General features: G+C 40.1%; 1 protein-coding gene across 14 annotated transcripts in view; it reads right to left on the minus strand.

The window, feature by feature from the left end:
• Positions 1-23,801, minus strand: part of L3MBTL4 (L3MBTL histone methyl-lysine binding protein 4) — a 449,613-nt gene that overhangs the window by 76,398 nt on the left and 349,414 nt on the right. For 2 of the 14 annotated variants that reach the window (XM_077974770.1, XM_077974769.1), the window contains one exon: positions 701-1,620. The exons of the other annotated variants lie outside the window; for them this stretch is intronic. In XM_077974770.1, the coding sequence (XP_077830896.1) occupies positions 1,502-1,620 (119 nt within the window). In that variant the 3' untranslated portion in view covers positions 701-1,501. Of the gene's footprint in view, positions 1-700; positions 1,621-23,801 lie in introns of those variants that run through there. 14 annotated transcript variants of the gene reach the window in all.

The raw sequence follows: 23,801 nt of genomic DNA on the forward strand, positions 1-23,801 counted from the left end.
AAGTAATAGGTTTATTTTAATGAAGAGACTCTTTTTTTTTTTTTTTTTTTGGAGATGGAATCTCACTCTGTTGCCCAGGCTGGTGGAGTATAGTGGCACGATCTTGGCTTACTGCAACCTCTGCTTCCCAGGTTCAAGCGATTCTCTCACCTCAGCTTCCTGAGTAGTTGGGATTACAGGCACCCGCCACCACGCCCAGCTAATTTTTGTATTTTTAGTAGAGACAGGGTTTCATCATGTTGGCCAGGCTGGTCTCGAACTCCCAACCTCAGGTGATCCACCCACCTCAGTCTCCCCTAAAGTGCTGGGATTACAGGCGTGAGCCACCGCGCCCAGCCAATGAAGAGGCTCTTAGAGGGAGGAAGGTAACGCCATTTACTTTTTTGTATAGGGGACCAACCTTCTCAGACTAACTTGATTTAAAAAAAAAAAAAAAAAAAAAATCAGTACCATTGGAAGTGCATTGCAGACAGGATGTGGAAAAGGAAGAAAAAAAATGATCATTTTGATTCCAACGTTTCAGAGAAGCCTGTAAACTAAGATTTTATCTGAGCAGGTCAAATGCTTTTGCATCTACCCTCCCCCTGCTACTTCAAATTTTGTCAAATAAAAAAATGTTTTCAATTTTTTCTTTGTATTTAGTTTAACACTATCTCCATTTCTCTCTACTCCCTATTTCATTAATTTTCTAAGATTCTTCTGGTTTGAAGTTTCATTGCATTAAAAACTTCTTACGATAATGAAATAAAATATATTAAAACAGGCACACGAACATGAAACATACTGAAACTGCACTATGGGACATAAACAATCAGACAGTCAAATTATACCCAGAGATTTTTCCCTTTATAAATACAATAAGCTTATTGCTACGAAATACTCAATGCACGAACAAACTAATTAATTCTACAATTTCATCTTTCCCTTTACCAAGCTGGTCCCTGTTTCCATTTTACAGTCTGGCTAGACTGCTCCATAAAATACTTAATACATCCAATTATTAATTATAGGAGGCTGGGGTTTGTGATCATTGAGAAAAGCCACATGTGATCCAAGTTCTAAACCCAGCTCTTGTCCTGATTTCTGCTCCTCTCCCTCCTCCCCCGTGGGAGTAGAATGATCGTTGAGCATTATTTCAGTTTCTGTTTCACAAGGGATTTTGCGAGCTGATGTATCTTCTGCTAACAAGCACAGCAGAATGGTGAACAGTGTTCTTGTGTTCCTGGGCATTTGGGTTATAGGTTTTCCGGTTGCAGAGAAGATAAGTGCCTTCTTTCACCTTATTGCAGATAGGGAGAAACTATACATGAGGTGCTACTTCTCCATGGCCATCTAACGTCTGAACATTTATAAGTTGCTAGGTGGGACCATTCTTTGCCTCTTGAGAAATTCAGGGACCATCAGCATCTCATTTTTTAAAGTATTTACTTAGTTCACACATCTGTGTGTCAGTGATTTAGGCTCAAGTGGGCCGGTCAGCTCTGATTTCAGCAGGGCCCATTCACACGTTTGTTGGACAGTTGTTGGCTGAGCAGAGTAGACATGGCCTTGGCTGGGATGACCGGGGCAGCTGACTCGGCTTCACGGGTCTCATCCTCCAGCAGGTCAACTCCAGCACAGCTTCATGGGGGATGGCAAAGGAACAAGAGAGAAAGGGCAAATGGAAAGTGCTATCTCACACCTCTGTGTGCCTATCTGCAGACATCTGGTGGCCAAAGGCAAATCAGATTCATGTTTTGTTTTGTTTTTTAATTTCATAGATCTAGCAGACACAAGTATAGTTTTGTTACACAGATACATTGCATCATGATGAAGACTGGGCTTTTAGAGTAACGGTCACCTGCATTGTGTGGATTGTGCCCATTAAAAGGAATTTCTCCGCCCCCTACACCTTATTTTCTTTTTCTTTTTAGATGGAGTCTTGCTCTGTTGCCCAGGCTGGAGTGCAATGGTGCGATCTCGGCTCATTGTAATCTCCGCCTCTTGGGTTCAAGCAATTCCCCTGCCTCAGCTTCCCAAGTAGCTGGGACCATAGGCGCCCGCCACCATGCCCGGCTAATTTTTTGTATTTTTAGTAGAGATGGGGTTTCACTGCATTGGCCAGGATGGTCTTGATCTCCTGACCTCATGATCTGCCCGCCTCAGCCTCCCAAAGTGCTGGGATTACAGGCGTGAGCCACCGTTCCTGGCCTTAAATTTTTTTAAAAAAGAACTAACATGTTATGTGCAAAAAAGCTTTGTGATGTGCTGTTTTATATCACTGAATGGAATCTGTGTTTTCATGAAATATGTTCCAAACACACACACACACACGCACACACAATCTGCATCAAAATAATACAGGTGGGGGTATAGATGGGGCAGAACTGACCACGGGTTGTGATTGTGGGGGCTGGTAATCAGCACATGAGGTCCTTTGCACTGTTCTATTGACATGTTTTTTTATCCTTTTTTTTTTTTTTTTGTGGTAAAATACACACAATATTTACCATCTTAACTATTTTAAGTGTATAGTCCAGTGGTATTAAATACATCCATAATGTTATGCAACCATCCCTGCCATCCATCTCTAGAACTCTTCAACATGTTAAACTCAAACTCTGACCCAGTAAACAACTCTCCATTATCCCCTCCTCCCATCCCTGGCAAGCCCCACTCTACTTTCTGTCTCTGTGATTTTGACTATTATAAGTACCTCATATGAGTAGAATCATAGAGCATTTATCTTTTTGTCACTGGTTTATTTCATCTCACAGTTCATCCATTTTGTAACATATATGCAAATTGTCTTCCTTTGCTAGGCTGAATAATATTCCGTTGTATGTATACGCCTCATTTTGACTTAATTTGTGGCCTAACATATGTTTTGTCTGGAGAATGTTTCTTGTGCATTTAAGAAGACTGTATGCTACTGTTGGGTAGTGTCCTCTATGTGTCTGTTAGATAGCTGCCTCATTGTGTATGTCCTCTATTTCCTTATGTATGTGTGATTGTTCTATCCATTATTATCATATAACTGTCTACTTCTTCCTTCCATTCTTTCAGTTTTTGTTTCATATATTTTGATGGTCTGTTATTAGGTGCACAGATGTTTATAATTGCTATCTCCTTTTGTGGTATTAAATATTTTATTAATATATAATGTCTTTGCCTATTGTAACATTTTATGATCTATTTTCTTCTGATATTAGCATAGCTACCTCTGGTCTCTTTTGGTAACTATTTGCCTGAAATATCTTTTCCATCTTTTTATTTTTAGTCTCTTATGTCTTTGGATCTAAAGTGAGTCTTTTGAAGACAGCATATAGTTTGATCTTTTTTTTTTGTTTTTTTAAACCTATTCTGCCAACCTCTGTCTTTTGATTGGAGTGTTTAATCTGTTTATATCTAAAATAATTAGTGATAGAGACTTATGTCATCTTGCTATTAGTTTTTCATGTGCCTTATAGTTTTGTTTTCCTACTTCCTATATTACTCTCATTAATGTTTAGTTGATTTTTTGTAATGAAATGTTACAAAAAATCCTTTTCTACTTCCTTCTGTGTATATTCTATAGCTGTTTTCTTTGTGGTTGCCATGGGATTACTAAAGTTACAGCATTTTAACTTAAATTTATACCAGCTTAAGTTCGATGGCACACAAAAACTCTGCTCCCACTCCTTTTGGTTGTGGATGTCCCAAAATTATATCTTTATACACTGTATGCCCCAAACCATAAACTAATAATTATTTTAAATGCGTAGTCTGTTAAATTGTGAAAAAATATGGAGTTACAAACCATTGTTATACTAAGACTAGCTATTATAGTTGTCTAAGGTATTTACCTTTATTGAGATCTTTATTTCTTCACATGGCTTTGAATGACTCTCTAGTGTCTTTTCATTTCAATGTGCAGGACTTCTTTGAGCATTTCTTGCAGGGCAGATCCGGTGGTTATGAACTCCCTCAGTTTTGTTTACAAGGGAATGTCTTAATTTCTCCCTCGCTTTTAAAGGATGGTATTTCTGGATGAAGAATTCTTGGTTGACAGTATTTCTGGTTTTTTTTTTAGCACTGAATATTGGCCCATTATCTCTGGCCGCCAAGGTTTCTGACAAGAAATTTGAAGATAAGCTTAAGGATCCCTTGTATGTGATGTGCTGCCTCTTTCTTGCTGCTTTCAACATTCTCTGTCTTTTGAAAGTATGATTATGATGTGTTTCAATTTGATTTCTGAGTTTATCTTAGAGATCATTGAACTTCTTGGATGTTTATATTCATGTCTTTTACTAATTTTGGAAATTTCCAGAAATTATTTCTCTATACCTCTTTCTCTATTTCATCCTCTGAAATTCTCACAATGCATAAGCTGAATCCTTGATAGTGTCCTACAGGCCCCTTCGAATCTGTTTGCTTTTCTTCAATCTTTTTCTTTCTCTTCCTCAGACTCAATAATTTATATTATCCTATCTTCAAGTTTGCTGATTCTGTTTTTTTTTCCTGCTCAAATCTCCCTTTGAATCCCTCTAGTATAATTTTCACTTCAGCTATTGTGCTTTTCAGCTTCAAAATTTCTTTTTGGTTTCTTTTTAGGTTTTTTATTTCTCTATTGATATTTCTACTTTGTTAATACATTGTTCTCTTGAGTTTCTCTACATCTTCCTTTACTTTGAACATCTTTAAGACAGTTGCTTTAAAGTCTTTGGTAGAAATCTCATTAGGTTCTTTTTCAGGCACATTTTCTTATTGACTTATTTTTATTCCTTTGAATGAGTCAAACTTTCCTGTTTCTTGTAAGCTTTGTGATTGATTACTTATCGAAAACTGAGCATTTAAATCTAATTGTGTGGTGACTCTGGAAATCAGATTCTTTCCCCAGAGTTTGCCAATTTTTTATATTTAAAAGTGTTGTTGTTTGATTGTTGTGGGCCGTCTCTGTGCCAAGGATTAGCCTGAGGTATAAACGTAAGGTCTCCTTAGGTCTTTCCTGGGCCTGCACCTTTCCTGGGGTATACATAGTCATTTTCTAACTTCTCCATAGATATGGTTGCTTTTGGATGTTTTAGTCTTTAATGTCTGGTCCCAAAAGAGGAAAAGAGAAAAATCAGGGGAAAGGGGTCAAAAATAAAAGTGCACTGGCTTTTTATATTCCCTGAGTCACTTCAGCTGGAGGCGTGGGGCTTGCAACAATGCGGGAGATGCGACAACAATGCTCACTACCTCTTCGCACTTTTGTGATCGGAAGCAGCAATCAGCAGTCAGAGCACAGATCCCTGATGTTTGGAGGACGAAACACTTTTTGCCCACTCTTGCCCCCACAAGTAGTGTGTAAGCTGCTCCGGGAACGCGTGCATACCTGCCTGCCACAGGGGTGGGAGTGTGAAATGGGTAACTACTACTGTGCTAAGATAAGAGGTGGAATGACTGAAAGTAACTGCAGTTTACCATGTTAACCACTATTTATTGTCCAAGCAAGCCTTTCTCTGGAAGTTACAAGGCTTTGATAGACTCTAAGACTACAGAGTCCCAAAACAATTGCATCAAACAGATTCTGCCAGTGCAGTTATTGTCTACAAAGGGAGAAGGAGTCCTAGTAATTCCTACTCCAGTATCTTCCAGAATTTTCTTCCAAGAAGCATCTCATTCTTGCAACGGAGAAATTCATTAAAAAAGGCCACCATGCTCTACATGGAAATTTGTGCAGGGCACTTCCCTTGGAAGTATAATGCAAGACTAAAAATTTGATTTCTGTAAATCTCAGGTTAAATTAGCTTGACATCCACTAACAGGTGAAGTATTTTGCTTGCAGTATGCAGACAGACAACTGGTAGAACACAAATCTGTAACTATAGCCAACACAACTGCAACCAACTGTAACCTCTGTTAACACAGGATTAAAGGATCATGGTTTAGAAAATTTTACTCTGTTCTTCTGCATAATGACATTTGAAATCATATGCGGAGGCTTAATAATAAATATTTAGATATATTAAAGTGCTGGTTGCTCTCAACAGGCAAATAAAAGGAGGAGTAGGCTCCTCATGAGTAGTTGGCACTGGGAAGAAAGAAGTAGATAGGATAACTTGGAGAGAGAATAAGGGGGTGAAATAACTCTTGCACCCACAGACAGGAGAATACATACTTTGGAACAGGTGAAGATAAGTGGATAAGGAAGGAGTGGGAAGTATCTGTGTAATGTTCTAGTTCAACGACAGAGAGAGAAGGGCAGGGATACTGATTGAATATTTACGTCACAATGAGACTTAACCAATATTGATGCAGATAAAATAACTTACCTAGACATATTTTTAACAGTGATACCAGAAAAAATTATAGAGGATACTAGAAATCAATTTCTGGATCATTTTTTGACTGTTAACCTGACTTGGTGATCCTAGTAAAAGACAGCAACATTGATGGGGGAGAGTGGCACTTCTGTTAAGAAGTACAGTGCAGCAATGTGAGGAGGCATCTAACAGAAAGAAATCAACAACAACAACAAAAATGCCTACACTCCACTGAACTGCAAATAGTACTAAAGACAACTTTTGACAGTCTTTGCCTCATAAATAATTCGCAATTTTGTCACCCATTTTTGCATGTTATCCTTAATTAGGTATTGTGGATTGAATGTCTGTGTTCCCCCAAAATTCATATGGTAAAATCTTAACCCCCTATGGTTTTTGGACATGGGGATTTGGGAAGGAAATTAGGGTTATATGGGGTCATAAGGGTGGGTCCCTCATGATGGGATTAGTGCCCTTATAAGAAAAGACACCAGAGAGCACCTACTCTCTCTCTTTCTCTCTTCCCCAACCTCCCTGCCGCCCTCTTCCCCAACCCCCCTGCCGCCCTCTTCCCCAACCCTCCCTCCCCCAGCCCCGTGCACATACAAAGAAGAGGTCACAGGAGCACACAGACAGATGGTAGTAGTTTACAAGCCAAGAGATGAGGCCCCAGAATCAGATCTACCCTGCCCAAACTATGATCTTGAAATTCTAGCCTCCATAACTGTGAAAAGTAAATTTCTGTTGTTAAAGCCACCCAGACTGTCTTGGCAGCCTGAGCTGACTAATACAATTGGTATCTAAGATTGCCTGTGATTAAAACACTGAAGGAAAAATAAAAAAATTTTCTCTTGCTTTTAAAAAGAAAATATTCTGCTCCACCCACATTTTAAAGCTAGGGTCGGTTCTTTATCTTCCCACATATTCTCTAAGGACTATTCATCCCGCTCCCTTTCTGAATGTTTGTGCTAAAAGAAAGCCTTCACTTTTTGAGTTTTTCCCAATTTAAGCCAATGCAAATGAAAGGGTAAGGAAAGAGTACCCTAGATCCTTTCTTTTGGATATTTCTCTTATTTGGAGTTTTGCAGATTCTCTTAGCTGACTGATATTTTAAAAATTAAGTATGCCGGTGAATTTATTAATACATTATGCACACACATACACACATACCCTCTTCCTTCCTGTTTCCTGGGCCCTAAGCCTCTCATAGTGACACTTGACAAGTGTGGTTATCTCAAAGCCACTTCATGCTGGGTAAGCTTCCGTCTTTCTAGAAAAGGGCCAAGTGTCTTTGAGACTAAATTCCAGTCCATGGCTAACCAATGAGTTGGTACCAATATCTAGAACTAGAATTAACAGTTGATTATGATACTGCTGATTGAAATACTAAAATAAATAAAATTATCTGAAAAATTAGATAATCAAACAAAACTTACAATAATAAAAATAACACAATGTTCATTAGCTTAAGTAATATGATTATCGAGAATGTCATGATAGCAGGGAAAGTATGTATTTTCAAAAAATCATTTTCAAATATTAAATTTTTTTCATTCTCTTCCTTATCAACTTATAAGAGTAACACATGTACAGTAGGAAACGTGAGAAATTTCAAAAGGCCAGAAGAATACAGAGAGAAATTAAAAATACTTGGAATCTTACTTCTCAGAAACATACCTTGCAAAGTATTTGGAATTATAGTTCATTTTTTTTTCCTGTGCGAATAAACAAATAAACTTTTAAAAATTCAACACAAGAGATCACATTAAAGATTTTCTCTAAACCTGTGGTCTTTCCACCAGAGGCAATTTTGTCCCTTTCATCCTGGAGATATTCAGAAATATCCAGAAACACTTTTGGTTGTCACATCTTGGGGTGAGAGGGCTGCCTCTGGCATCTAGTGAGTAGAAGCCAGGGATGCTGCTATATATCCTCTTCCAATAACAGAATTGTCTGGCCCAAAATGTCTACAGTATTGGGATAGAGATATCCTGCACCAATCCATTACAGAATCAAAAACTTTACTAACTACTGTCTACTCCACACTGCAAACATTATTGAGTGCCTGCCGTGGGTCTGTATATACAAAGATAAATATAATTCAGTCCCATCTCTGTTGAGTGTGGGTGATGGACAAGTACATAAACCTAAATAAGTAAACTTTTTACTCACATCTCTTTTGAGACAAGGAGTCCTTTGAGTGTCTTAAGTCACTCAGTGCCTAAAACTTCCATTTCAGGGTTTACGAAAAGAACCTACATTAGTCCTAGTCTGAACAAGAGAGACACCTGAAGATGGCAAGCCCCTAAACCATCCTATTCTTGGATCCACTCGACTCTCATCCTGCCACTCCCACGGCTGGCCTTCTGCTCTCCACTCTCAGTTGTAGGGTCACAGGGGAGGAGATTAAGTCAACATAATAATATATTTACGAATCACACAATTTCTGTAAAATTTGAGTTGTTTTTTGCCTTGATTCCTAGAATTTAAAAAAGTAAAACAATAACAACAGCAAAACTTGTGATTTGTTTAGAAAATGTGTCACAATGAAGAAATAGCAGTGGCTGACACTTCTGATAGATTCCCAATCAGGAGTCATGGGTTGCGCTGTTTTACCTCTAACACCTTATTCAATCCTCCCAACCTGAAAAGATGGCATGGCTGGCCCCAAATCTCAGCAAGGGCACCGAGGTCTGGAGATGGGGGCAGACTGCTCAGTACATGCAGTCTATCAGTGGTGGAACCAGGAGATTCCTGCCATCGGGCCTGCAGCTGTGGAGCCAGCTGCTTCTGGATCTACCTCACTGCCCAGGTGAGCACGCTGCAGAGTGACTTTCAGGCCATGCCCACCACACCTGCCATCTCCTCTTCACCAACTCGCTTTCAACAGGTGAGCACCTGTCGGGGTCTTCAATGGATTGCCCCCCCCCCAATTTCTCCAACCTATTAATCTTATTAATCTTCTTTCTTCATTGTCCTTTTCTTCAGCTTAAGCTGAAATTGACTTTTTTTTTTTTTTTTTTTTGTCTTGGAAATGCTCCACATCCCCTTATTTCTCTGTCTTTTCTTTGTGATCATTTGGCAAATATGGCAGTTAGGAAGAGCCTCACTACCTGCTCTTCCTGGGCATGCACAGGCAGTCATGAAGGCAGAACATGCCCACCAATGGTTCCTGCTCACCCAGCTCAGAGAGGTCCAGCACTCACAGCCACCCTACACTCTTGCTTTGGTTTACCTGATTTTCCATGCACCCTGCGGACTGTTTCATTCTTTTATTTTTTTTAGATGGGGTCTCACCCTGTTGCCTAGGCTGGAGTTCAATGGCACAACTGTGGCTCACTGCAGCCTCAACCTCCCAGACTCTAGTGATCTTCCCATCTCAACCTCCTGAGTAGCTGGGACTACAGGTGTGTGCCACCATGCCTGGCTAATTTTGTTTTGTACGGATGGGGGGTCTCACTATGTTGCCCAGGCTGGTCTCGAACTCTTGGCTTCCAGTGATCTTCCTGCCTTGGCCTCCCAGAGTGGTGGGATTATGGGCATGAACTACTGCCCAGCTATCTGTGAACCATTTCAAACTTCCACTTCCTTCAATATTCGCACACAGGTTTCCCCAATTGCCATACCTCCCCCAAGCCCTCCCCACAGAGGATGTGGCCTCATGCTTTACAGAGAAAATAGAACCACCAGAGTGAGATACCCCACTAATTCAAAGTTTACAGAAGCCATTCCTCCTCCCACCCAAGGTTAATCCCATCTCTTGAGCTGTCTCAGAAACCTTATGACCTCAGTGGCCCTTCTGTCTTGGGTAAGTTTAACCTCTCCTCACCAGTTTCTTTCCCATTGACATTGGAGCACTTTTAAGTGCCCTCACTTACAAAACACACACACACACACACACACACCCCCCCCCCAAGCACATAAATCCACACCTGCCTCCAGTCCTCACCCTCTCTCCCCTGAGCTTCTCAGTCACTTCCATACCTCCCACCTACCCCACCGTCAATCACTCAATCTGATCCATGACTCCGCTACAGCTTTCACTAGTGTCCCCAAAGACCTCAATGTTATTCAATCCAACACGATGTGTTTTCAGTCCCACGTGAGCCCTCAGCATTGTCCAGTACTGAGAACTTTTTCCTCTACCTTTTTCTCTGGGTACTTGGGAAACAGTGGCCTTTGCCTCTCCTCCTGCCTTTCCAGTCAAACTCTTCCCCCTTTGGCCAAGCCTCTGAGTGTTGGCCTCTCAGGTCTTGGGTCTAGGCCTCTCTGGAACACCCTTTTGCTAGGCAATCACATCCAGATGCTAGAGTTCAAATGCCACCTCTGTGCATACTATCTGCAAATGTTAATCTCCAGCTCAAACCTCACTTCGGAGGTTCTGACCCGTATCCTTGCTACTTTAAATTTCCTCTTGGCTTTCTCAAAGGCCTCTCAAAACGGTACATATTAAGACGTAACTCAATACTCTCATCCCTTCTCCTGCTATCTCCAAATCCCAAACCTAATCCTTTGCAAGCTTCCTTATCTTGTTGAAAAGCACCCCTATCTATTCAGTTGTCCAAGTCATCCTTAATACTTCCTGTCTCACACTCCCAATATCCAAGTCCTGTTGATGCTTACCTCTGAAATACATATTGAATGTATCCTCTTCATCTTTTCTATACCACTGCACAAGTCTGAGCATCATTACCTCCATCCTAGGACACTTCAGTGGGTTTCTAGCTGATTAATGTGTATCTGTTCTGCCCACTCCCTGATCATTTACTCTCCCTGCTTTAAACCTGTGGATGCCTCACCACTGTATTCAGAACAAAGGCCAGACTCCTATCTTGGTTCAACTTGAGACTTGCTTTCCTCACAGCCACCCAGTCTCTCCCCACATCCAGTGTTCCAGGCCTGGGATTCTACTGTTCACCTTGACAGGCCATGCATGCTGCTCTCTGTGCTAGGCATTTTCTTCCCTTCCCAGGCCTCATCACCATCTGCTCATCCCTTATATCTTAGATCAGATATCACTTCCTCCAGCAATTTCATCTCAATTCCTCAATTATATGAAATACCTTTGGAATAAATAGGCTCTTAAGAGCCTCCTATGCAATCTTCATTATAGCACTGCCACAGGTGCAGGTTGATGTCTTTCAATACAGTCATTCGATTAATCTATCTGCCCCACTAGAATGTAAGATTCAGTCAAATCAGGTTCGATACCTGGTTTGGGTAAGCAATGTACCCCAATGCCTAACACAGTACTTACTAAGTAGTAGACTGTCTATAAATGTTTATTAAATAAATGAATGAATGAGATCCAATACTTGTGCTCTTAACCACAATGCAAATAGAGATCTATGTTTTTGAGTTAAATTATAGGAAAATGACTTTTTAAATCTCACTTCTAATGACTAGGATTTTCCAAAGCTTTCCCACTAAAAAATCATTCACTTCTGTATTTCTTTCCTTTGACCTCACTACAGTTTGGTTGACTGTCTGAAATTCAGTGTTGAACACAGGGTACTTGCTCCATAAAATGTATGTTGAAAGGCTGAGCAAAAGCCTCGAGTAAAAGGATCCTTTAGTAGATTCATTATTTTATAAGGTACATCCATTGAATCAAAGTTTAAACATGAATGTCTTCTCAAGAACATTAGTAAGGGATAACTATTTTTGTTTTTAGGTGACCTTGGGAGTAGGCAAGATTCTGAATTGTGTTTGGAATATAAATGCTCAGATGACTGCTTTAAGAATAATCTGTATAAAAATGTGCTAAAAGAACATTAATGTTGATATACAGCACTAGTTCTCTGAAGCAAAGTGAAAACATGTTGATGATTCATTACCCTCCGATGATAATACACATCTTTCATTTGAGTCTGTGTTCATGCCATGGTCACAAATGGATGTGGTGGGGAACTGCCCTATATATCTCTTTTTTTTGTCTCAAACTGGCATGTAAGAAGGTGTTTCTCAAGTATAGTTAACTAACATTGGAGACTCCAGCCTCTGCTGCCAAACAGGACACTAGCCAACATGCTGGCTTCCATGGTGAATGAGAAGTACAGGTGTTGGTGCCAGTAGCCAGCCATGAGCTGTGTGGGCCTATGAAGGTTATCTACACTCTCTGTACTACAGTTTCTCCATGGTTAAAAGAAAAGAAAAAGAAAGGGGAAAATAGGGAGGGGACAAGGAAGAAAAAGAGGAAGAGGAGGAGGGGAAGAAAAAAATATAACTCATCTTGGAGAGCTGTGGGAATAAGCACCATGAAGCCTAGCACAGAAGAGGTCTGCCCTGCCTTCACCATGTCTTCTTTCCATCCTTAAGTGGTTTATTAGAAGAGTAACTTTTGTACCTAAAGACCATGGACTTTTGCTTCCAAATAACCAAACTATTTTTTCCAGTTCAACTCTCCACAATCTATTTCCCTGTGCATTTACTTCACATCTCCCCAGAAGACTTACTAAGGGTCTTAATAAGCCCTCAGGCCACCTGCTGGTGGACAATAGTTCTAGCTGACAATCACCACTATAGCTTATAAGCCTTGCATCCTTCTTTTCCTTTCTTTCTCCATTTTTCTGATTAGTGCTTGGAAAAGAAGAGAGCAAAAACAATAGTGGCTTTGCAGCTTGTATTATTAAAGTACAGTTTCAGAAAAGTAACTTTGCACCAGATCATATACAAAGGGAACCCTATCAGGCTAACAGCAGACCATTCAGCAGAAACCTTATTAGCCAAGAGGGATTGGGCACCTACTTTCAGCACTCTTAAGTAAAAGATATTTCAACAAAGAATTTCATATCTCACCAAACTAAGCTTCAAAGGCAAAGAAGAAATAATTTTTTTTCCATATAAGCAACTGCTAGGGAATTTGTTACCTCTAGACCAGCCTTACAAAAGATCTTTAAGGAAGGTGTGTTAGTCTGTTTTCATGCGGCTGATAAGGACATACCTGAGACTGGGCAATTTACAAAAGAAAGAAGCTTATTGGACTTACAGTTCCACATGGCTGGTGAGGCCTCATAATCATGGTGGAAGGCAAGGAGGAGCAAGTCACCTCTTACATGGTTAGCAGCAGGCAAAGACAGTTTGTGCAGGGAAGCTCCCATTTTTAAAACCATCAGATCTCGTGAAACTCACTTACCATCATGAGAACAGCATGGGAAAGACCTGCCCCCATGACTCAATCACCTCCCACTGGGTCCCTCCCACAACATGTGGGAATTCAAGATGAGATTTGGGTAGGGACACAGCCAAACTACATCAGAAGCCTCCACATGGAAATTAAAGAACAACATCTTCTACCACAAAAACACACTTATGTACATAGCCCATAGACCCTAAAAAGCAACCACACAATAGGAACTACAAAGCAACTGGCTAACAACTTCACAACAGTATCAAAATCTCATATATCAATATTAACCCTGAATGCAAACAATCTAAAACTCTCCACTTAAAAGGCATGAAGTTGCAAATTGGATAAAGAAACACAATAATTCCATCTGCTGTCTTCTAGAGGCCCATCTGACACATAATGACACCCACAGAATCAAAGTAAAGGCGTGGAGAAAGATCTATCATGCAAGCAGAAAACAAAAATAATATAAGAATAGCAGAGGTTGCTATTCCCATATTAGATAAAACAGACTTTAAACCAACAACAGTTAAAAACAAAAAAGTGGATGGCACAGTAGGGTATTACATAATGATAAAGAGTTCAACTCAACAAGAAGACTTAGCTATCCTAAACACATATGCTCTGAACACTGGGGCACCCAGATTCATAAAACAACTACTTCTAGACCTACAGAAAGACTTACACCATCCCACAGTAATACTGGAAGACTTTAACATGCCACTGACAGCGTTAGACAGATCATCAAGGCAGAAAACTAACAAATAAATTCTGGACTTGAATTTCACACTTGACCAAGTAGACCTAATAGGCATCTACAGAATATTCCACTAATCGAAACAGAATATGCATTATTCTCATTTGCCCACGGAACACATTCCAAGATAAACTACATGACTGGCCATAAAGCAAGTCTCAATAAATTAAAAAAATATAGTAATCACACCAAACGTACTCGCAGACCACAGGGGAATTAAAATAGAAATCAATACCAAGATCTCCCCAAACCACACATTACATGGAAATTAGAAAACTTGCTCCTGAATGACTTTTAGGTAAATAACAAAACTAAGGCAGAAGTAAAAAAAAAGTCTTTGAAATAAATGAAAACAGAGACACAACATACCCAAACCGCTGGGATGCAGCACAAGCACTGTGAAGAGAAAAGTTTATGACACTAAACACCTACCTCAAAAAGTTAACAAGATCTCAAACTAACAATCTAACATCACATCTAGAGGAACTAGAAAAACAAGAATAAACTGACCCCAAAACTAGCAGAAGAAAAGAATTGACTAAAACCAGAGCAGAACTGAACAAAATTTAGATCCAAACATACATACAAAGAATCAACAAAACCAAAAGTTAGTTATTTGAACAAACAAGATTGATAGACAGTTAGCTAAATTAACAAAGAAACAGAAAATCCAAATAAACACAATCAGAAATGACATAGATGACACTACAGCCAATCCCATAGACATGCAAAAAAATCCTCAGAGACTATTATGAACATCTCCATGCACACAATCTAGAAAATCTAGAGGAAACTGACACATTCCTGGAAACACACAACCTCCCCAGATTGAATCAGGAAGAAATTGAAACCTTGAACAGACCAATATCTAGTCCCAAAATTGAACTGGAAATAAAAATCTTACCAACCAAAAAAAGCCCTGGAGCAGAAGGATTCACAGCCAAATTCTACCAGATGTACAAAGAAGAGCTAGTACCAATCCTACAGAAGCAATTCCAAAAAACTGAGGAGGAGGGACTGACTCCTCCCTAACTGATTCTATACAGCCAGCATCACCCTGATACCAAAATCTGGCAAAGACACAATGAAAAAAAAGGTTTCAGGCCAATATCCCTGATAAATATAGACACAAAAATCCTCAGTAAAATACTAGCAAACTGAATCCAGCAATATATCAAAAAGTTAATTCACCAGGATCAAGTAGGCTTCATTTCTGGGATGCAAGGTTGGTTCAACAAATGCAAATCAATAAATGTGATTCACAGCATAAACAGAATTAAAACAAAAATCATGTGATCACCTCAATAAACGCAGAAAAAGTCTTTGATAAAATCCAACATCCTTTCATGTTAAAAACCTTCAACAGACTAGTCATCAAAGGAAAATACCTCAAAATAATAAAAGCCATCTGTGACAAACCCACAGCCAACATCTGAATGGGCGAAAGCTGGAAGCTGGAAGCATTCCCTTTGAGAACTGGAACAAGACAAAGATGCCCACTCTCACCGCTCCTACTTAACATAGTACTGGAAGTCCTAGCCAGAGCAATCAGGCAAGAGAAAGAAATAAAAGGCATTCAAATAGGAAAACAAGAGGTCAAATGATCTCTCTTTGCTGACAAACTGATTCTACACCTAGAAAAACCCTAAAGACTCTACCAAAAGCCTCCCAGAATGGGTAAACAACTTCAATAAAATTTCAGGATACAAAAACCAATGTACAAAAATCAGTACTATTTGTACACATCAATAATATTCAAGCTGAGAGTCAAATCATTTCCAATAGCTACAATAAAAATAAAATACCTAAGAGTACCTAGGAGGTGAAAGATCTCTACAAAGAACTACAAAACACTGCTGAAGGACATCATACATGACATAAACAAATGGAAAAACACTCCATGTTCATGGATTGGAAAAATTAGTATCATTAACACGGCCATACTGCCCCAGGCAATTTACAGATTCAATGCTATCCCTATCAGACTACTGATGTCATTTTTCACAGAATTAAAAATATCATTCCGAAATGTATTTGGAACCAAAAAGAGCCCAAATAGTCAGAGCACTCTTAAGCAAAAAGAACAAAGCTGGAGGCATCACACTACCCAACTTCAAACTATACTATAAGGCAACAGTAATCAAAATAGCATTGGCTGGGCATAGTGGCTCACATCTGTCATCCTAGCACTTTGGGAGGCCAAGGCAGGTGGATTACTTAAGGTCAGGAGTTCAAGACCAGTCTGGCCAACATGATGTAACCCCTTCTCTACTAAAAATTAGCCGGTGCAGTGGTGGGCACCTGTAATTCCAGCTACTAGGGATGCTGAGGTGGGAGAATTGCTTGAACCCATGAGGTGGAGGTTGCAGTGAGCCAAGATCATGCCACTGTGCTCCAGCCTGGGCAACACAGTAAGACTCCATCTCAAAAAAATAAATAAATAAAAATAAAATAAAAAAATATAAAATGATAAGAAAAACCCCAAACAGCATGGTACTGGTACAAAAACAGACACACAGAACAATGGAACACAATAAAGAACCCAAACATAAAGCTGTACAACTCCAGCCACGTGATCTTCAACAAAGTCAACAGAAACAAGCAATGAGGAAAAGACTTTATTCAATAAAGCTGGGATAGCTGACTAGCCATATGCAGAATGAAACTAGACCACTACATTTCACCATACGCAAAAATTAACTCAAGATGGATTAAAGATTTAAAAGTAAAATGTCAGCATCGTGGTTCACACATGTAATTCCAGCACTTAGGGAGGCAGAGGTTGGGGGGATAGCTTGAGCCCAGGAGTTTGGGACTTGCCTGGGCAATGTAGTAAGACCCGGTTCTCCAAACAAAAGAAAAAAAAAAGACAAAATAGAAAAGAATCCTAGAAGAAGACCTAGGAAACACCATTTTCTGAATTTTGGCCTTGAATTTGACTAAAAAGCAATTGCAACATAAACAAAATCTGACAAATGGGACCTAATTAAACTAAGGAGCTTCTGCACAGCAAAAGAAATTATCAATAGAGTAAACAGACAACCTACAGAATGGGAGAAAATATTCTCATACTGTGCATCCAACAAGGGTTTAATGTCCAGAATCTATAAGGAACTTAAACAAACCAACAAGCAAAAACCAAACAGCCCTGTTAAAAAGTAGGCAAAATGCATGAACAGACATTCCTCAATAGAAAACATACAAGTGCCCATCAACAGTGGATTGGATAAAGAATATCTGGCACATATATGCCATGGAATACTATGCAGTCATAAAAAATGATATCATATCTTTTGCAGCAACATGGATGCAGCTGGAGGCCACTATCTTAAGTGAATTAACACCAGAACAGAAAATCAAATACCGTATGACTTGGTTATAAGTGGGAGCTAAATATCACGTACTCATGGGCATAAAGGTGGCAACAATAGACACGGGAAACTAATACAGGGAGGAGAGAGGAAACGGGGCAAAGGTTGAAAAACTAACTGTTGGGTGTTATGCTCACTACTTGGGTGATGGGATTATTTACACCCCAAACCTCAGCATCATGTAATATATCCATATAACAAACCTGTACATGTAACCCTTGAATTGAAAATAAAGGTTGAAATTATTTCGGAAAAGGAAAGTAACTGCACACAAAGCTCAATTTGCAATTGCATAGAGCACACCTATGCAATTCTCTCATGTTCTTTATTTGTTACACAAAACACAAAATTTTAACTGATCAGGATGTGAGCTAGCAAAATGCTATCGTAAAACATAGGTGAGAGTTCAGGAAGGTAGTAAATACAGGATGTTGAGTATCATAAGTAAGAAATTACCCACAACACGCATGCTACTCAATTTGGCATAAGAGACTAAACTTTTTAAAAAAATTATAAAGTGACATAGTGACAATGTGACACGGGAGGGCACTGGGTCAAAAGATGGTTACAAAGTTAATTATCTGTATCCCTTTCCTCTGGATAAAGAACTTGCATAATCTGACTTCTCACCAAATCCTGTTCTCCCCTCATACTTTCCCACACTATGTCAGGGAAACGCTTTAGGACCATATGAAATCCTGGCTGATTTAGCTTTAGCCTTTTCCTTTAAATAGAAACTGGAAAAACTAGTTACATTCACCATTCTGCAAAGCAATTAACCTTGTAGACTTTATAATGATAAAAATATTAATAAATTCACTGTGTAATTTTTATAATTTAAGAGCAAAGTTCCATAGTCTTTATAAATGGTTATACCCTCTATTATTAGAGGGTGCACAATAATTTCTAAAGTATATAACTTAGGGCAACTCAACAAAATCAAATGTCTAATATTTTGCAAAATGCAAATATAATCTGACACCAGTGTGCTCCACTGCGTTCTCATATTTGCTACTTGAATAAAATGCAGTAGCTACACGGGCTGCTGCTGTGAAGTGTGTGACTTCTGGGTTTTAATGGAATTTTTTTCTTCTTCTCTTAGGGAAATAACATGGGTCTGAAATGAGTTCTGGAGAGAGGTAGACAAAGCAAACGGGGGGATTTTTTTTTTGCTCCCAGCTCATAATGGGAAAAATAGAGTAAGAAGCAAATTTTGTTGTAGAATGTGTATCGATCTGCTCTTAATGTGCTACATATTGAAGAATTCTGGACATGCAATATCAGCACAGTTTGTGATCCTGTTTTTCTCTGGCCTCAGGTCTCTGGGGAAGCAGATGTGAGATGTGCTAGTGGCAGCTGCCGCCAGGTCAGTGCCAGGCTGCAACGGCCTGCGATGTTGATGCATGGACACCTTCTCAGCCTGAGAGAGGCACATCCCGCAGAACTCCTTTTGCTAGTATTCCACACTGTGTCTTCAGTGTGTGCTAGTCAACAGAACACAGAGTCCAAGCTAATTTGGGGTTGCCAGTCCAGAAGGATCCTGACTAAAGTTCTGCCGACTATGGAGCAATGAGATGCCGCTGAGATCATGACAGTCTGCATGAATGTCTTCATTCAAGAATAAGGCAGCAGACCGGGCACGGTGGCTCACGCCTGTAATCCCAGAACTTTCGGAGGCTATGGTGGACGGACCACCCGAGATCAGGAGTTCGAGACCAGCCTGGCCAACATGGTGAAACTCCGTCTCCACTAAAAATACAAAAACTAGTTGGACATGATGGCACATGCCTGTAATCCCAGCTACTCGGGATGCTGAGGCAGGAGAATCGCCTGAACTTGGGAGGCGGAGCTTGCAGTGAGCTGAGATCATGCCATTGTACTCCAGCCTGGGCGTCGCAGCAAGATTCTGTCACAGAAAAAAAAAAAAAAAAGAATAGGGCAGCAAGCTTGATTTGCTTTCCTTGGTAGGACAGATTTAGTGGATGAATTCGGCCCTTTCTTCAAAATGTCAGCAGTGGATTGGACGTGTTCTGTGACTGTGGTGGAGACAAGGACTGCGGCCCTATGTGGAGCCACCACCTTCCTGTATTTGCTGGGCTGTCTGAGGAGGTGGTGCCTGTGCTAAGGGAAGGTTTCCTCCTGGGAGTGGTCCTGGCATCATAAGGGCCTATTTTTCAGCATGGGTTCACTACACTACATTAAGAATTCTTGACTTGGCAGGAGGAGTGTTAATAGTGGAAGAGGACTGAAAGTGGCCATTGTGGGGCTGGAACAGATATCACAGAAAACACCAGAGGAGTCTTGTGAAATTTCCCATCAGTAGAGACTCTGTCTCATTCAACATTAACGGTGCGTCTTTGGCTATTGGGCTCCGAGCTGTTTGCCTTGCAGTTTCCCTAATACTGATTGTTCAGTGAGAACACTTCTACTTTAGAAATGGGTTTTTTGAAAAGCAACTGGAGGCAGCTCCAAAGGCTTTGTAAGAACTTAGAGAAACATTTAGAAATGACTAAAAATGTCCTTTAAGTCGACTTCATAAGCATTTTTTCTTTGATGTTTTGATTTTAAAATTATGAATATACATAGGTACTGATAGCATGCTACCAACTGGAAATTCCTATTAACTGGCATGGTCGCATGGATAAATACAATTTTAAGTGATGTTCAAACAATGGCTCTGAAGTTAAGTCTACAGAGTGCTTTCTGAATCACAAAGCAATACAAATATGTTCAGCATTTTTCAGTATCAAATTAATTACACATTTTCAGAATATGGCAGTTTACATATAGCTAACTTTTAATAAAGCAATATATTGGATTGTAGTAACTATGAATCAGTACCTACTCCCTGCCAGTTGCTGGCTACAAACAGTGGGGCTTACTGTACTTCTACGCCTCTTGTGGAATAACAAGTATCAGTCTTCAAACATTTAAGCAAATGCAAATAAAGGTCAAATATCCTTGTTTGGTCTTTGCAGCTGAAAGGGCAAGTTACACAATTCTTACGTATTTTTCCATCTAATCTCCTGAGGAAAGAAAGAGAATCTGACTTTACGTTTTGCAAATAGCTCACTTTTTCTTACTTTGCCAACAGTGGAGAATTTTCTGTTTCAAGACTCAGTGTGTTAGTAGGCTAATGGACATAAAGAATTCCAACACTGCTAGTTCTTAGGGGAAGAAAAGGCCAACAAACTGGAAAATGTACTGCAGTGGATGAAATCGTACTACACAAATGGAGTGCTGCAAATCCCTAAACTACAGTGCATACTTGTTGGCAAGCCAGAAACATTCACAATTCAGAGGGTTCCAGCAGGACGTCCCATTAATTTGCATTTCCCAGAACAAATTTATCATTTGGAAAAACAAGTCCAAAAAACAAACGTGATTATCAACCAGTCCTAGTTCACTGTGTCTTTCTGTTTTTAAATGGTAGAAGGAGTGTCATGTATTTCCAGCTAGTGTTGACTCTTCACAATACACTATGCTAAGACAGTAAGACAATTTCTAATCTAGTTAGGTGTGTTAGTAAAGCATCTGCTTGCATAGCTAAAATATACATTTGTGAAGGCAATAAACATAGAGAAAGAGGCAAGGGGCTTGGTTTCAGAAATGCTACAAAATTCACTCAGTACTAAGCTTCCACTGCAGGACTGGAACTGGGTTAGAATAAGAGGATGCGAAAATAAGTGAAGATTTCCTGCTGATGAGAATGTGAAAGTTGCCAGTACCAAAATGGAGTCACTTATGTCCAATCCTGAAGAAATGGATCCAGGAGGCCCTGAAGGGAAGGCCCTCGTGCACATTTGTCTGATAACTGGTACTATCACAAAAGGCTGCCAAAACCACAACCTTCACAAAGGCCATGGCAACCTAGCACAAAGATTAATTCTATGAGGATGCCTGCTCATTAATGGCCTGTTCACTAATAGACTGACTCACCCTTGTTATTAATCCTCAAAATTGCTTCAGAAGAACGAATGCAACTGCCCTCCTTTCCCCTTTAAAAACCCTTGCCTTCCCTTGCTTCTCTGGTTGCACCTATGGTCCACCACAGCACGCGTATCCTAATGACAATCTCTTGCTATTCCCCAGTAAACTCTTTCTTTGGAGAGCTTGTCTCCCTCTGTTGTTATTTTAAGTTGATGGGAAGTTCACAGTCTAGTGGGCACATAAATGATATGTTCAGTAAAGGCAGCTGAACTAAATATGTGAAAAGTGACTGAAAAAATCATGGCATGCAAATGCTTCTGCAAAGTCTAACTGACATGCTTGGGTTAAGTTCTGTACTTCAGAATGTATAAAAAATATTTTTTGCCTGTTTTTGCCAGATGCTAGCAGACATATCACCTCTCTTCTGATGTTGCTCTTCAAGTCCCTCTGCTTATTTCCTCCCTGGAAGATAAAGGCTCTCAATGCTTTTGTGTGTTTGTCCATTCTTAGTGATAACATCTTCCCCACTAAAGACTCTCCAAACTCCATCTTGACAGCACTGTAGATCTTAGCAAGAGAAGTGATGGACTGAGACACCTGACTCAGCCTGCATCATCATAATTTTTTTTTTCTTGGCAAACAGACTGTCTCATACAGTGCTGTCACTTAAGTCCCCCAAAGTGCCCACCTGCTCATATTAGAGGCAGTGCAGGATGGCAGTCCAGTAGAGGCTCTATAGTAAGACCTGGATTCAATCCCTGGCTCCATACGTGAGGTGTGGAGTCAGGGGTATGAAATTCAATTCCTGTACCTTAGTTTCCCCTCTCTGTGAGAATATCAAATCAGATACTCCCTCCAGGGGTTTAGCACACTCAGTACTCCTACTGCTAGTGAATGGAAACACTTAGAAAACATCCTTCTTTTCTTCCCAGGCCCTTTGCCCTTGCCCCCACCCCATCCCTGACACTTCATTCCCCTCATCCTTTGGATCTGGGCCATGTCACTTTCCCAGAAACAGGCCCTGATCTCCCAGCCCTGTGCTGCCCTTGCCTGGCACTTATCTTGGCTATAACCTCAAACAGATTAACGCTTCGCCACAGAGCTCCACGACAGCTCAGACCAGCGTTGCTCTTATTTCCTGCGATATGGCCTGTGCCTAGAAGAATGCTGGGTATGTAAAGAATATGTGCTCGATGAACCCACGAGTGATGCTGGGACCACAGACATGGTTCTGTGGAAATGCCGCAAGTCCCCTGCATGGCCAGGGAGGTGGCACCGTGTGGCTGGGCTTTGGGCTCTTTTCCCTTTCCCTGAAGCTCAGCTTCCCTCTGCTTCACTTACAGGTTACTCCACATGAATCCACAGGAAGACGCTATCTTAGTGTCTAATCTAATCACTATGCAGTTGAAAACACCTGGTTTTAAGACTCGTTCAGGGGAATTGCACCTTTAACCTCAGGAATCTGTGAGACAGTATGACTGGATACCTTAGCGCTGTCCACTTGGAGAGGCAAGCCAAATTGCATCTCATGCGTATTTTCAGTGACTAGTTATATCATCCTGAATTACATATGAAAGAGTAACCATTTTAGCCGTTCCAACTTATCTTACAAATTTCCTAGACGTTCATGATGTTTAAAGAGATTTTAACCTTTTGGCGCAATGAAGACCCCCAAAGAAAATTTCTGACATTTTGGACATTGACTCTTAGATTAATTTATATTGTTAATTACATCTGGTATTATGACCATGTTCACTTTGCTCAGACCTCATTATGTTTCACCTCACTAGGTTTAAAAGTTGTCAAGGCTGGTATAGAGGTGTAGGGTTCTATGCCCTGACCCTTAAAAGGAAGAACCATTCACCTGACCAGATATATTTGAAAGTAAGTTTTCTTCGACAGTATGTTAAAGGCACAGATTGATGGATGGATGGATTGATTGATTTTGTTGGAGCAATCTAGACAGCTCGGTCAGCAAAGGTTTTTTATATTAAGGCTACACAGAAAACAACACTCAAACAAGAGTTATAACTTTGAAAACTTGTTATTGTCCAACCCTCATGTTGACAGAAGTGATTTTAAAAACCATCTTTTGATATAAAATATAACAAGGAAACAATTAAAAACCTCTGCAATTTAGCCAAGCGCAAAGCATCATCTGATAGTGGTCCAGGGGGAGGGGTGTCCAGTGCCAGAGAAACAGTGACTAAATTGGAACCCAGATTCTCAGACCCGGGGAAGGATCCTTCCGCTATACTTCATGATACGTATGTGAATCACACATGACTAAGCTTTTGTCCTCAGCCTCTTCTCTGTGTACGGGGGACTTTGTGTTTATTTTTAAAGCA

This window comes from Macaca mulatta, chromosome 18, assembly GCF_049350105.2.
Source record: "Macaca mulatta isolate MMU2019108-1 chromosome 18, T2T-MMU8v2.0, whole genome shotgun sequence".
Taxonomy (NCBI): domain Eukaryota; kingdom Metazoa; phylum Chordata; class Mammalia; order Primates; family Cercopithecidae; genus Macaca; species Macaca mulatta.